A 15,987-nucleotide genomic window follows, 5' to 3' on the forward strand; every position below is an offset into this window, starting at 1 on the left:
CAACAACCATAAGACCTGCATGGTATCAGCATCTATACAAGATATAAGACAGGAAAGAAACAGGCCTGAGAACAGGAGAACCCCCAAATAGCCAAGAGATAGTTGCTAGAAATTACAGAAAGCCAGTCTGAGAGCAGCTTCCAAAAGTGGGAGCAGCTTTGCCCAGTGCAGGGGACCATGAATACCACAGTCAGATCTGAAGGGGCTGGAGCAGCCTGGCCAGCAAACCTCATTCCAGGAAAGGGCCCACTTGGAGAAGAAAGTTCTGGGGGTAAAATCAATATTGGGTAGGAAAGGGATAATAGAGAATAAATAAATAGGAGAATGTCCAGATAAAAGTGAAGGAAAGAAACAGTCAGAAACCTCAGAAAGCAAACTGCCTTTTTTTTTTTTTTTTTTAGGCAGAGTCCCCCTCTGTCACCCAAGCTGGAGTGCAGTGGCATGATCTGAGCTCTCTGCAACCTCAGCCTCCTGGCTTCAGGTGATTCACCTGCCTCGGCCTCCCGAGTAGCTGGGATATAGGCACCCACCACCACACCTGGCTAATATTTGTATTTTTAGTAGAGACGGTTTTACTATGTTGGCCAGTCTGGTCTCGAACTCCTGACCTCAGGTGATCCACCTGCCTCAGACTCCCAAAGTGCTGGGATTACAGGCATGAGTCACCACACCTGGCCAAACTGCCATATTTTTGAACACTGTATTAAAAAAAGGAGTAGAAGGAGTTCTGTGAAATAAAAAAGCTCCTGAACCCTAAAAATCCAGGAAAACTAATCTCACATAAAAATACATAACAGAAGAGCATCAAGATCAAATATCATTCAAAATTAAAATAAGAAAACAAAAACAGGACACAGAGGGCAGAATAACACACCTACAGAAAATAAAATCATGCCAGAAAGACGTGCTTATTGGATGAGTCAGAATCTAACTTTGTTTTAAAATGAGCTAAAAGACACTAAAACAATAATACAAGACATGAAAAATAACGTAAGTCAGTGTAAGAAGAACTCAGAAATGTGGTGCTAGGGTTCAGAAAAGAATTTGCAATAAAAGAAAAACTATTTTCAAAAATGAAGGCTAACCTATTAAGGGAAGGAACAAAAAGCCAATAAACACAACAGATTATGCCTTATAAGAAAGAAATAGAAGTTAAAAAGAGGAAATTTTTAAAAACGAAAAAGATGACACACATCAAAGACTCTATTTTCTTGTTATATAAAGTGTTGCTGTCAAAAACTCTGATAATTTTAAATTTCCTTCTCTAATAAGTCACTTGCTATTTTGTTTAGGTGCCCAAAGTATTTTTTTTCTTTTTATTTAAAGTCCAGCAATTTTACTAGAATATACATGAAGATCCAACATACAAATAATAGACCTGAAGAAGAAAACCGAGTAACTAGAACAAAACAAAATACTTAAAAGTATAACTCCAGGAAAAAACCTTATTGAAGCTACTTATTAAAAGAGCACATTGTATACTTAAGAATATTGACCCAGAATGAGCAGTACCAATGTGTATTCTAGTAAAATGCTGGACTTTAAAGAGAAAGAAAAAAAATACTTTGGACACCTAAGCAAAATAGCAAGTGACTTACTAGAGAAGGAAATTTAAAATTATCAGTTTTTGACAGCAACACTTTATATAACAAGAAAATGAGTAGCATCTTTAAGATACTCTAGGGAAAAATATATTATCAACACTCAAATAATTCAAGGAATATTTCTCCAGTGACCCCTTTCTAAGGAATTTACTTTAAAACAAGCTTCAGACAACAAAAATGACTACGGAAATAGCAACATAACAGCTGATGTGAGCAATAAATATAAATACTTACAGAACTATGACTAAGTAAGGGATAAAGAGGAAAGAGCACCATATGTAATGGCTATCTGCCCAGGGTAGCTGTGTATAGTATGCCACACAAAGTCACAGGAGAATGGAAAGAACATATAAAAAAAAAAGTTGAATGCTCTGGATTTTTATATTAATCATGGTGGTAGTAGTAAAGCATTGTGACTCTAATACTGTAAGGAAAGGTAAAGTAAGTGAATAATTACAATATGTTCTAATTCAACTATCACATGTGTTCCTGAGAGACATGGTTCTCAGTGTGAAAAAAGAAATGCAGATATGATATAGACGAGGTTAAATAAAAAGTCCTGTCATCTGAATTTGAGTTGGAAATATCAGTATGAACTCATGATGTACCTTGTCATATACATATGTATGTGTATTTCATATAGATGTATGTTTATACTGATATACATATATGCATGCACATATATATTTCCTAGCTCTGTTCACTCAAAAAAATAGATAATCACCAACCCAGTAGCAAAAAGCTTCCATAGCACCCAGAATATGTACTTAAAATACTTTTTCCCACTAAGAGAAATCAGGGCTTTTGAGGAAATGGTTGATTCTAGGTCTGGAGAAGACATATTTTGTCATACCATATAGCAAAGAAGCCTTAAAAGTCTACTAGGGTCATGTCAAAAGGACCTGGGAGGCTACCACTGACCGAAGATGTGATCATTTGAGCTTTCAGAGGATAGTAATTGTGATTAATTAAAATTCAAAAATATGTTTAAATTCATGGATTCATAATGATGTACAAACAGTTAATTGGCCAGCTTCAGAGGATGATAGAGGACCAATTCAGTATCTTGAAATGTATACATAAGGAGAAATAATTCAGCGTTTATTCTGCATTTTCTACATGAACCATATTACTCAGTAACCCAAATAGTAGATTAGGGGGAGCATCTTTTTATAAATATATTCCAGCTAATGTATGAGGAAAGAGGTAAATAAGTAGAATAACATTATTTTGCAACTTGCAATAAATAAATGGTTCTAAGCATTGAGCTTTGTTTGATAAGTGCTAACATGAAAAAAGAGAGCAATAATCAGACACAAAGTATCTCCTGATGAAAGAACATGACCCGTAGTCTTGCAAAAGGATCTAGTTGGCAATTTGCAGGACAGAGAACGTGTTGAACTGGACCATGGAGAAGGAATCAGCAAAATTCAGACTCATGGAAATGCTGCAGGTCAAATAGCCCAGTTTCTTCAAAAAGAGAAAATATGGAGGCCAGGCATGGTGGCTCATGCCTGTAATGCCAGCACTTTGGGAGGCCACGGATCACTTGAGCCCATGAGTTCAAGACCAGCCTAGGTAATATAGTTAAACCTCATCTCTACAGAAAATTTAAAATTTAGCTGAGCATGGTGGCATGTGCCTGTGGTCCCAGCTACTCTGGAGTCTGAGGTGGTAGGATCGCTTGAGCCCAGGAGGTGGAGATTGCAGTGAGCCAAGATCGTGCTACTGTACTCCAGCCTCGGTGATAGAGCAAGACTTCATCTCAAAAAAGAAATGGGTGAATGATTATATTTGCCTGGATTTTGGTCATGATTTTTATTTACTGGGACCTAGGGTGCCCATCAAAATGGCTCTGTATCCACAGCATCCATGGCATTTAGTTCAGTCAATGGATGTGGATGAAATTCAATGCCATGGATCTGAATAAAACTTGTACAAATGATCCATATGAAGCATTGAGTGCTCTTCCGTGGTACAATACACACAGGCCTCCAAACTGAGGCAGATCCTTGCTGTTGTGATTAATAGTGATGATCGAGAACTTACTTTCCTTTGTATTATGCTTTATTTCTTTGCATTGAATTGAGCAGATGAGATGGCTTAGCAACAGTAGTAAAACCAGGACAATCACTGTCTAGCCTATTTTTTTAGTGATGCACTGTTTATTACTAATTGATTTGTTTCTTCTTGGAGGGTGCTGCAATGTACTTAAAATGAAACGCAGTGCTTAATAGACTTTTCTGTACTCAACTGTCTATAACCAATCGGTATTTTGATATGTGTGGGTTCTTTATACAGTCTAGATATGAATGAGTATTAAACTATGTTTCCAGTATGTGGTATGTGTAAGAATGAGATAAGGCAGTTCTTTTTTTTTTTCTTTCATAAATGAGTATTAATAAAATAGGTTTGTTTGAGAGAAGAGGAAAGAGGCAGGTGACCTCCCTCCTCTGCCCCCCATCCCAGATCCTCCCTGGGGACCATTTGATCCTCCTACAGCTCCATAGGGCTTCAGGGACCAAGGCAGACCCTCAGCAGGGGAGATATGGGGACCCTTAGATTGTCTGCTCGGCATCAAGCCAGCCTCACTGCTAGTCTCACTATGACCTTGATCTTCTCTCCAAAAACTGGGATTTTTGTCCTGTTGCTTATGACACAGTCTCTCTCTCTAATGTCTCTGCTTCCTGACCTTGTAAACACTCCAGTTACTAGGTTTCCCTTATGACACCGTCTTGCTCCCATGTCCTCTCTGGGACCAGAGCCTCAACCTGAGCACCTTCTCTCCTTGGCTGACACCTTTGACCCTGCACAGCCCACACTCTGCTAGGCTAAGCGACTGCAGGGGCCATTGCGGGACTTTCTGGGATGGAGGGTCCACTCATCTCAGTACACTGACCACACTCTCACCTGTCCCCTCATAGTGGCCTGCCTACTCTCTGGGCCTGAGCAACCTTCATATGGTCTGTCCTGGCTAGAACTGAGCCCCAGGCTCAGGGATTTCAAAAGGAAAAAAAAAAAAAACACTCAAAAGTGTTCCCTAGGGATTTCCTGGGGAGCCGAGCCCCTTTTCAAGCCTTGAACTTGGACTCAGAAGATCTACATTTAGTTCCTGGCTAGACCAGTTATCTACTTCGTATGCTGCAGACCAGCCACCCAATTCCTCTGAACTTCATTTCCTGATTTTTAGAGGGAACACTGTAACTCCATTTGCAGCACTACAAAGTTGCAGCAGGCATAACGGCATTTCATGCATGTGTGAAAGCTCAGTGACTGGCCTATATTAGGTGCACAGTAAACACTGAGAGGTTTTCACTCCTTTCATGAGTGGAGATTACCTCTCAGGTGCCTGAGGTGCAGCCTCCCACCCCAACTCCTTACCCAGGAAGAAGGACGAAACAGGTCAGGAAGCACACAGCTTCTACCTGGGGATCAAGGCTCACCTTGACTCCTCCTGTCCCCTGGAACCACTCTTGCTAACTCTCTTGCCTCTCTGGTTTTAGACCTGCTCACTTTGATCCGCAGAGTTGTGCCCATTGCCTTCCACTTCAGCAACACTTTTGAAAATCAGCCTAGCATCTGCCTGTCTTCTCATGGTTCTGACTCAACCTGTCTTAGCGTAGAGCTGATCTCATGTCTACCCTACCTGAAGTACCTGCCAGATTCTTCCTGCTTGAAGCAAGAGCCTACTCCTTGGGCAAGGATGTGGAAATAATTAGAGTCTGTTCCCAGCAAGCCTCAGTCCAGTGCACAGCTAAGAGAGGTCAATAGTGTATGGAGCAGCTTCAGAGAGACACTATAGATAAAACAGAATAAAAAGAGTCCCCTTATGCAAAGTCACAGGTACCCACAGCTCTGGTGGGTCAATCATGAAAATCAGATTCTGGTATTAAGTAAGGTTCTGAGAAAGACAAGGTGGATCAGGGACTCATGTGGGGACAATCTGACAAGGCTTGGAAGTCTTCAAGGCAGAAATCTTGGAAGGGTTTAATCACCCCCAAAGGACCCTTGGTCCAAGAAGGAGGAACCCTCAATTTTAGTTCCTTCTCCAATACTGATAGGCTCAGAAAAGTCACTTCTCCCTAAAATGCTGTTTCTCCACCTGGACAATGAGGTACAGAAGACTAATGTACCAGTCTCATCGAGTATTAGATTCTCTTGAGAATGCTTTTTACATATTTCAAGTATTGCCTTCTCATCCCCACCCAGGATCTACTGAATTTAAATCTCCAGGTCCCTAGAATCTGTATGTGAAAGGTCCTCAGGTAGTTTGGAAAACACTGAATTCAGAGATCACCAAGGTCCCACTGTGCTGTGACATTCTCTGATGACTACAGGATTGCAGACAGTATGAACAAAGGGAACCAGCAGAATGAAGCTGGAGCAGCCCACACATGAGAAGCAGGACAGCCCTCGGACAATGAGCAATACACTCAGAAACTCCGCACCCCCAGAGGCGGTGCTGGTAGGAATCATAAATTGATCCCAAGCAACTCTGGGCAGATTTATGAGGATCAGAGCCATCCGAGGCAGGGAGGACCACCATGCCTTGAAGGCTACTGGGAGCAACAGAATTCTGGCAAGATAAATCATGGGTCTGACACAGGATGGCAAATCCTCTCTTCCTACGGAATCCACTTTAGAAAGCGTTCCCTCTCTAGGCCAATCCATCTGAAATCACTGAAAATCAAAACAAAATTTTGTGTATGGAAACCACTGGAGACTAATGTATGTCCACTGAATTGGGAAAGTACAGGTCCCTTTTATTGAGAAATGACCCTGGAGTCCCTCCTTTATGAAATGGAGGACATTAATTTTGAGATTGGATATCTCCTTCCCACAGTGAAAACTTGAATGCAAAGTTACACACGTTTTAAACTGTAGTCATCGTGCATCTCTAATGCTGAATGTTGTGCTAAGCACTTTGCCTAGGTCATCATCTAATTCTCACAGAAAGTCTAGGTGGTATATCTTACAGTCTCCAATTGTTCAGATTTAAAAAACTGAGGCTTAGAGAGGTTGTACAATCTACCTTATGTCTCACAGCTGGCCAGCAGCAAAATCCAGAACGAGAACACAGCCTATCTGAATCCAAAGCCTAAGCCCTTCTTCCTCCCTCACCAGATGTCTCACCTTGCCAGAAGTAGAAGCCCAGCATCTCTGGGAATATTTCAGAACCCTCGGAATAATCTAACCTAGGCTGAAGTGGTTCCCACTGAAGGTGAGATGCTCAGGTAGTGTGCCAAGCCCATACCTTTAGATCTCTTCCCTAGCACTCTATTGAGAAGAAAAAAAATATATATATATACACACACACATATATATATGTATTCATGTATATATATATATAGAATATGTATTCATATATGTATTAGTCCATTCTCATGCTGCTAATAAAGACATGCCTGAGACTGGCTAATTTATAAAGGAAAGAGGTTTAATTGACTCACAGTTCAGCATGGCTGGAGAGGCCTCAGGAAACTGACAATTATGGCAGAAGGGGAAGCAAACATGTTCTTCACATGATGGCAGGAAGGAGAAGAATGAGTGCCCAGTGAAGGGGGAAGCCCCTTATAAAGCCATCAGATCTTGTGAGAAGTAACTCACTATCATGAGAACAGGATGGGGAAAACTTCCCCATGATTCAATTATCTCCATCTGGTCCCTCCCATGACACATGGGAATTATGGGAACTACAGTTCAAGATGAGATTTCGGTGGGGACACAGCCAAACCATAGCTACCTATCTATCTATCTATCTATCTATCTATCTATCATCTATCTAATACAGATATATGTGTTCTTTCATTTTCAGGGTTGAATTAACTAAATAGACTGCCACACTTCTGCCCTGTGATTGATAAGGCCACCCCCACACCCAGGCTGCTTGCTGTAAGGAAAGCCTGGGTCTGCAGAACAGGTTTCAAGGAACTATAGATAAGGAGAGGAGTGGATTTCACCACTTCTTTTCTGAGGTTTTATTTTTCTCCCTGCCCCCATCCCTCCTCCCCAACTCACTGACTTTAAATTCCCAGATGCTGTTGGCACAGGATCCATATTCACAGAAACTCCCCTGGCCACATGTCCTGCTGTCCAGGACAGCACCAACCTTGAGTACAGGCAGGAGTCAAGGACACACTCACATGTTTAGAGTTTGGGACTTAGCAGCAAAATTTCCTACCCCCTTCTTTTAATATGCCAATCCAGCCTCTTTTACAGACAAAGGAACTAGATCAAGATCCCCTAATCAATAAATGATAAAGCTGCCCCCAAACCCTGGTGTTCATGCTGATTTCAAAGCCTGTGTTCTTTCCACATCACCCCTCACGTGGTGACGTAGCACAGCCCACATATATATTTTGGGCACAGGAGTGGGTAAAAGGGCAACTGGTCAAACTAGCTCTGCCAAAAATGCATTCTATAAAGAGTCTGAATTAGCAGGTTTGCCCTCTTTATAATAAAAATAGAGGATGGGCATGGTGATTCATGCCCATAATCCCAGTATTTTGGGAGGCCGAGGAAGGAGGATCGCTTGAGCCCAGGATTTCAAGGCTGCAGTGAGCTTTGATTGTGTCTCTGCACTCCAGCCTGGGTGACAGAGTGAGACCCCCATTTCAACAAAAAGTTTTAAAAATTAGCTGGGCTTGGTGGGGTAGGTCTGTAGTCCCAGCTACTCAGGAGGCTGAGGCAGGAAGATTGTTTCAGCCCAGAAATTCGAGGCTGCAGAGAGCCATGATTGCACCACTACAGTGAGACCCTGTGTCAAAAAAAAAAAAAAAATCAGGAAACTAACAATCAGCCATTCACACCCAAAGTGAATGGCTCCATTACCTTCTAGCCCTTGAAATGACCATTCAGAAACCAAATAGAAATAAACATCTTCCTCTGCAAAAAGAAAAAACCCAAAAAACAAAAAACAAACAATGAAGCCCAGAAAAGTGTTGAGGACTCCGTGTTGAGTAGCATATGCATTAGAACCCCACCCAGAACTTCCATCTCCCAGCCTCTGGACCAGGGCAGCATGACAAACACCCACCAAAACTGGCCCAGTTTTCAGATTAGCAACCCTGCCCACGGCAGTCTCAATCTATTGCTTATCATCGGCAACCCAAGTTAACCTTTCACATTTACATAATTAAATTAGTGCAGTCTTCAAAATATTTTCACTTTAATGTCTTAGCAAAATTATGCATGCCCAAATTAATGTTTCTATCATTTTCCTTAGACTTGAACTTAACCTCTCTTTTAAGGGAATTTCTGCAATCTTATGAGATTTTTGTATTTTAAGTAAAAGTAGTTTATCAACAACACCTTTTTAAAAGTTTTTATAGGTTGTAAAAATGTTAGAATTCTGGCCAACATGAGATCTGACAACTCCCCAAGGTTTGGTCTGGCTCAAAGACAGAAAGTTTGAAAGGAAATGGCCCACGGGGGGTGGTGGGGGGCAGTTTGTGCTGAGTGTTCCTGTGTTGTCCCCAGAAGGCCACCTAGGGACATTGCGTGGGACACAGAACACCAGGAGGTGGGTGAGGGGGGCTGGGAAAAGGAGGAGCATGCACCAAAGACAAATTTGACCTGTTTTTCCATTTTTTATACTCTGTTGCATAGAGAGCCTGAAAGCTGCTTTCGTTGCATTTCCAAATGCAAGCTGGTTTTAATAAGGAGGCTGAGCCCTGCCGTGCTGCAAGTCTGTTAGGGAGCACCCGACAGGCAGGCCAAGCCATGGCCAGGGAGTGCAGGGCTTCCTGCTCCCACCACCGGCCTGGGTCCCTGGGCCAATGTAGAATCACAGAGCTTTCAATTCTCTTTTTCAATTGTCTCCAAGCTAAGAGGCTCCTATATGTAATGCTAAGCCTTTGGGAGCAGGTTAGTTGCAGTCAACAATAGCACAGATTGAGCACCTGTTGTTTGCCCAGCACTATGCTAGGCTCAGTGAGAGACTAGGAGAAGACTCAGCTACTGCCCACGCCTGTCCCACCTGCAGGGGCCTTCTCCCCTTCCTGGAACTCCCCTAGCACAGTGTTGGCTGGGCCCTCCTGTAGCTTGCTATTCTTGCTGTCCTGGCATCCCTTTGGGTCTCTCATAGTAGCCTGTAAGCTTCTTAAGGCCAGGGTCCATGTTAAGTCTGCGCCATCTTTGTCTCTGACTCAGGGTCTGGCACATAGTAGGCTTTCTACGGAAGTTTCCAGTTTGATGGCTGATTGGTGTTTCTTGCCCTGACCTTGGTGCCATCTTGGATGGAGGGTTTGGGGCCATGGAGCAGACATCTCAGAGGCCACCCAGGGAGGCCCCTGGAGGAGGGAGGGCCTGGCCACACGAGTGACTGCCTCTCCTCTTGTCTCCTCTTGTGCCACAGTTCATTGGCTGTTCACCACATGTGGGGCCAGTGGGCCCCATGGCCCCACCCAGGCGCAGTGCAACAACGCCTACCAGAACTCCAACCTGAGCGTGGAGGTGGGGAGCGAGGGCCCCCTGAAGGGCATCCAGATCTGGAAGGTGCCAGCCACTGACACCTACAGGTGCGTATGGAAGAGGGGGAGGGGAGGGGCAGACCACCCCTCCTGAAGAAGCCTGGAGTCTCGCCTATGGGTGCATGCTCCTGGGGTGCCCAGGCATGCCAAGGTTCAAAGGCCACAGACTCAGGCCCATAGTGGGGTATAAAGGTTGGAGATGGGGAGATTTGGGATGTGAAATATGGCAACAAAAGAAGATGTGTCCTTTGTCCTCAAGAAACTCACAGGCTGTTTGTGGAGGTGATATGCATGCGTGAGCTAGTTTCAGAATTATTGCTAATAAGGATAATTATGGTGGCCTGTTCATTGAATATTGCTTAATGCTCTTCAAATGAGGCATGCATGTAAAATGTTTGGGAAACAGAAGCACAATGCACCTGAAAGCGGATGCTCTTATCCTTGCCCCTCCTTTCCTGGGCCTTCACTGTTGGTAGGAGAGGCAAACTGCTCTGGAACGCTCCTCCCAGCCCCAACCCTACCCCAGCCCCCAGTATTCCCTTAGAGCAGAGCCAGGCTGGAAGGAGATCCAGCTCCACTTGGCCACTTTGAGGCCATGGCATTGAATGAAGCTAATGGTAAGATTGGAGGGCTGGTGGAGACCCTGACTGCAAGACCTCCTCCTGGAGCATCTGGTTCTGCAGCTCTGGAGTGGGGGCTGAGAACTGACATTTCTAACAAGTTCTCAGGTGATGTCAATGCAGCCTTTTAGAACCTCTGAGCTTGATCAAGTCTTGGACTTAAATAAACCTGGGTGGCCCCCAAACGAGCTCTATGACTAGGCAAGGCCAGTGCTGCCATCCTCGTTTTACAAATGAGGACACTGAGGCTCAGAGAGTCAGGAGCCTCCGCACAGTTGCACATCCAGAAACAGCCTCCACCTCCAGAGTTCTGGGGCAGGGCCTCATGCGGCTCCTCCACGGAGCATGGCAGGGCAGGTTAAAACGAAAGCAAAACCACTCTGCCTTGTGGGAGCAATGTCCCCTAGGGCTGAAACAATAGGAAATGAGCTCGCCTCCCCTTCCCGCAGCCTCCAAAATCCACCACATCCTGGGCCTCCTGGGAAGGAGAGGTGCTTCTCAAATTGCCCTGTTTTCTCTCTCCAGGTTAACATTTCCTGTGGCAGCCCCATCCCTGGGGCCTCAGGGTAAATGTGTTACGGGGACAGCCCTAAGTGCTTTTTAAATGGCACTCCGGGCAGAAATGCTATAACAAGATTTGGCTATAACCAGATTAGCTGCTACACTGCCCACACACCCCCAGTAAATATCCTGAAAGACACGGGACCACCTCTGGCCCTGCTACACCAAGCAAGCCAGACCTCCCCTTCCTGCTGAACCAAGCCTCCGTGGGGCCCAGGGCAGGGATGAAAGGACTCCTGGAGAGGAGGAGAGGAAAGCTTGCTAAGGACCCACAGGCGTTGCTCCTGTGTTAGCATAGGGTGAGTGGCATTATTATTGGTGTTCCCATGTTTCTATGGGGTCGGAGGAGCTTAGCAACACATGTAAGGCTGCACCATCAGTGATGGAGCTGGGATTCGAACCCAGGGTGCTCTGGCTCAAAGTCTGTGTTGTTTCTACTAAAGCTCACGCCTGGACTCTGGGAGGCATGCAGACGGCAGAAGGGACAGGAAAGGAAGGAGGGCATAGGAATCACCCAGCACCCACCCCCTGGAAGCCTCTGGAAATGAGAGGCTATGAGAGGGGCCCAGACTCCTGAAGGGATATTGGGTAACACACCCCATATACAAAAAGCAATATGAAGGAGAAAGCGCTGGGAGGCGCACAGGAACCCTAACAGTAAGCCCCCAGCAGAGCCCATTGTCCTACCCCTGCCCAGGGCAACTCCAATGCCAGCTTGGCCAGAATTCCCCTGCTCCCTGTCCCACAGAGAGGGACAAACTGTCAGGAGATCCCTTGCATGGAGATTCTCTTGGGCTGTGCTCCCCCGAGACAGTGTGAATCAAGCTCACTTCCAAACTTGCACAGGTCAGCTAATTTCTTGAGACTCCGTTTTCCCATCTGTAAGCGGCAGGGGCTGTAAAGGTGACATATAGTGCCTGGCACAATGCTTACACGTGGTGGGTGCTCCCTGGCCCATGGGCGGAGAAATCAGCTGAAGCAACGCTGCTATGCAGCAGCAGGCAGCAGGCAGGCAGTGTTTCCAAGGACACACCGACCCCATAAGCGGTAGTTTCTGACTTTTCCTGTCTCCAAAGACGTTTCTCTGACTTCCTCAGATGAGCCCTGTGTTCTGAAAACTTTGGACTGCCAGATGAACTACACTTATTAAATAATCATTGATTCATTTTCCCACTTATTATTAATCACAGCCATATCTAAGTCGAGTCAGGTTTCTGAGCTGCATGAAGTGCCACATTATTTCCACAGTGCATTGATAGAATCCCAGCCAAAATCAGAAAGCTGTCTCCACTCATCTCTTTGAAATATTGAGACTGAGGCCAGCTCCGGGCCCCAGCACTGTCTGGCGATTTTGCCTCTGTTGAAGCAGGACATTTCGAAGTGTCCAAATTAGTAAAGGAGACATTTTGGTCTGGCCTAAGATAGGACCATATCAAAATGGAAGAACCAAAACCAAAAGCCACTCAGTTGGGGTTTTCGTCACTGCTGTTTTTGAGACAGAGTCGCGCTCTGTTGCCCAGGCTGGAGTGCGGTGGGGCCACCTCAGCTCACTGCAACTTCCGCCTCCCAGGTTCAAGCAATTCTCCTGCCTCAGCCTCTCGAGTAGCTGCAATTACAGGCATGAGCTAATTTTTGTATTTTTAGTAGAGACGGGGTTTCACCGTGTTGGCCAGGCTGGTCTCGAACTGCTGGCCTAAAGTGATCCTCCCACCTTGATCTCCCAAAGTGCTGGGATTATAGATGTGAGCCACCACACCCGGCCAGTCATTGTTGTTTTTGAATACTTGTATTTTAACCAAACAAAGGCTCTAACAGATATTCCTGACCCTCACCTCCTTTTGGGCCTTGGAAGAGACTCAGGTCTTAGATGACCTGAGTCTATTGGTCACATAACTTAGTAATCTGAGAAGCAGGCAGTTAATGATTTGATGTTCAGACCACTTCAAAATGTCCCCAAGTCAGAATATGACTGAGAAGTCAGCACCCTTTCTCTGAAAGACTTTTTCTCCATAGTAATTATTACTATTTAATAAGTGCAGTTCATCTGTTGAAAAAAAACACAAGATGCACCAGAGGACGTGAGAAAAAGGTGCTTGGAAACAGAAAGGTGGGAGCCGAGCCCTAACAAACCCACCCATCCTGGAGGCGTGGCTGCCACCAAGGCCTGGCACTGGGACGGCTCCACTGACTTCTCTGCCCGCTGCTGGGGAGGTGAAGGGAAGGGAGCGAGTGCTACCAAGCCCCAACTTCATGCCAAGGTGGGGCCACCATTGCCTGGGGCCTCCTCCAGGATGTACACAGTTGGAAACACCCCCACTCTTAGCTGGTAACTTATCCTGGGCCCACCTCCCACCCCCCACCCTCTACAGCTTTGCCCACCTCCACAAAGGAAGAGGCCCAGAAAGAGGGAGAGGAAGGGGGTGCGGGGCAGGCAGGAGGAGACAGCAGGCTGGCATGGGGGCTTGGGTGCAACCCTGGAACCCCCATCTCCTCCACCCACCATGTCCTGCTTTCCCTGCCCTGGACTTACCACTTCCTCTGACAGGTGATGTAGTCTGTGTGTCCCAGGTTCCTGGGCTTCATTTTCCCCCTGCTCTGCAGATCTCAGTGACCCATAGGAAGCACCAATTGGGATGCTGTGCCTGACACCAAGTGTGCAAAGGTGATTAAGATCCAGCCCTACCCCAGAGGCGCTGCTGCCAATGGTGGTGGTGTTGTGTGCACAGGCATCTCCGTGAGGTGTAGAGAGAACTACAGTGGAGGTTTACACAAGGCGCTGCTGCGGAGGCCAGGGGAAAGGTGCTGCACTCAGCTGAGCTTGTGAATGGCTCCTGCCAGCAGATGGGCACCTGGGTTAAGTTCAAAGGCCCTAAGCATTGTCTACAAAGAAGTGGGTGGCCAGAGCCTGCGGTGAGCACAAGAAGTCGGTACTGCTGATGAGAAGTTGGGCAAAGCTGGCCTCGGGGAGCGGAGGCTGGAGGCAGCAGGGCCAGGTCCTGGGGCTGCAGTGTTACCCCCAATGCCTCTCGCTCCCCCTGGTGACAGCATGAGGGTGGAAGTGAGAAAAACGGCCTGGAGGTGGGGAGAGCAGATGGAAGAGAGTCACTGTCACTCAGGCCAGGGTCAAAAGGACTAAGCCAGGACAGGGGAAAGATGGCAGGGGAGGGTCAGGTGCAGGGGACAGGCCCAGAGGTGTTCAGGAGGTGGAATCAGCATTGAGGACTGAGTGAATGTGGGGTCGGGGGCAATGCCGGGACTACATCCACACTCTGGCATGGACTGAGGAAGCGAGGACAAGGAGCACAGCCACTCTCCCACGAGCTTGGCTGAGAACAGGCAAGACCAGGGCAGCAGCAAGAGAGGCCCTGATCGGGAGGCCTCTGGGCTGTGGTGCTGAGTAACCATAGTGTCTAGAGGGTGGGTGGCTGGAGCTGATGGGAGAGTGGGAGGCCACTGCAGTGCCATGAGAAGAACGTGGATTATGGGGTTTGTGCTGGGGAGGGGGACAGCATCCTCGTGTTGTCATAAAATGGAGACAGATGATGGCACAGCCCAGCTCTGAGAGGGCTGTTGGGGGACTCAGTGAGAGCCCACGGGTGGCCTGCCACAGGCAGAGGCGCCAGCACTCAGCCCAGCCTGCCCCCTCTCTCTCCCTGACTTCTTTCCTCTTTCATCCCTCTCTCCCCCTCCAGCCTGCCTGCCTTCCTACCTGTCTAGGACCAGCATCCTTCTCAGCCCACAGTCCTGCCCCCACCTCCTCCCCACCCACTACCATACACACACAGATCGTATATAACACCATTTGTCAAGCATGGCCCATAGCTCCCGATGGCAGTCCTCAGACAGCTCACCTGCTCTTCAGACATAATGGACAAGAGGCCCCAGGTCCCAGCTGGAGCCAGCTGACCTGGGCCACAGCCGTTCCTGATGGTCTCTATCAATGACACTCATTTCCTCACCTGGGGCACCAGCGTGTGCAGCCAGACAACACCATCGTTCAACTCCACAAATAGCCATGAAGCCGTACTGTGTGCAGGGCACTGAGCCATGGAGCCCCAACTGTGTGCAAGGCACTGAGCCATAGAGCCCCTACTATGTGCAGGGCACTGAGCTATGGAGCCCCTACTGTGTGCAGGGCACTGAGCCATAAAGCCCCTACTGTGTGCAGGGCACTGAGCCATAAAGCCCCTACTGTGTGTAGGGCACTGAGCCATGGAGCCCTGCTGTGTGCAAGGCATTGAGCCATAAAGCTCCTATTGTGTGCAGGGCACTGAGCCATGGAGCCACTACTGTGTGCAGGGCAGTGAGCCATACAGCCCCAACTGTGTGCAGGGCACTGTGCCATGGAGTCCTACCGTGTGTCAGGCACTGAGCCATAACACTCCTACTGTGTGCCAGGCAGTGAGCCATGGAGCCCTACTGTGTTCCAGGCACTGACTAGACTGGTAGAAAGGCCTGAGACTCTGGAACCTCACAGTCTCTAGAAAGACCACAGGACAGAAAAGTTTAATAACAGTCCACAAAGCCAATCAAGTTCTAGACAATAGTAGGAGAGATATCACAGGCATGATTCATTGCCAAAGTAATTGCATGGATAGCCATCGCTATAAAGGGCACAGACCAGGGAATGTCAGAGATGGAGGAATTAGGAAAAGATGGATGAGCTGCAGGCAGAATTAAGTTTGAGTTCAACCTCCACCACCAATGCTCCATGTGACTTAGAAAGTTGTT

At 46.8% G+C, this 15,987-nt stretch overlaps 1 protein-coding gene across 1 annotated transcript in view; it reads left to right on the forward strand.

The window, feature by feature from the left end:
* The window catches only part of ALK (ALK receptor tyrosine kinase), a 744,900-nt gene that overhangs the window by 677,235 nt on the left and 51,678 nt on the right, over nt 1-15,987 (forward strand). The window contains exon 12 of the mRNA XM_055254443.2: nt 9,961-10,123. Coding sequence (XP_055110418.2) covers nt 9,961-10,123 — 163 coding nt within the window. The remainder of the gene's footprint in view (nt 1-9,960; nt 10,124-15,987) is intronic.

The sequence above is a fragment of the Symphalangus syndactylus genome, chromosome 18 (genome assembly GCF_028878055.3).
Source record: "Symphalangus syndactylus isolate Jambi chromosome 18, NHGRI_mSymSyn1-v2.1_pri, whole genome shotgun sequence".
Taxonomy (NCBI): Eukaryota; Metazoa; Chordata; class Mammalia; order Primates; family Hylobatidae; genus Symphalangus; species Symphalangus syndactylus.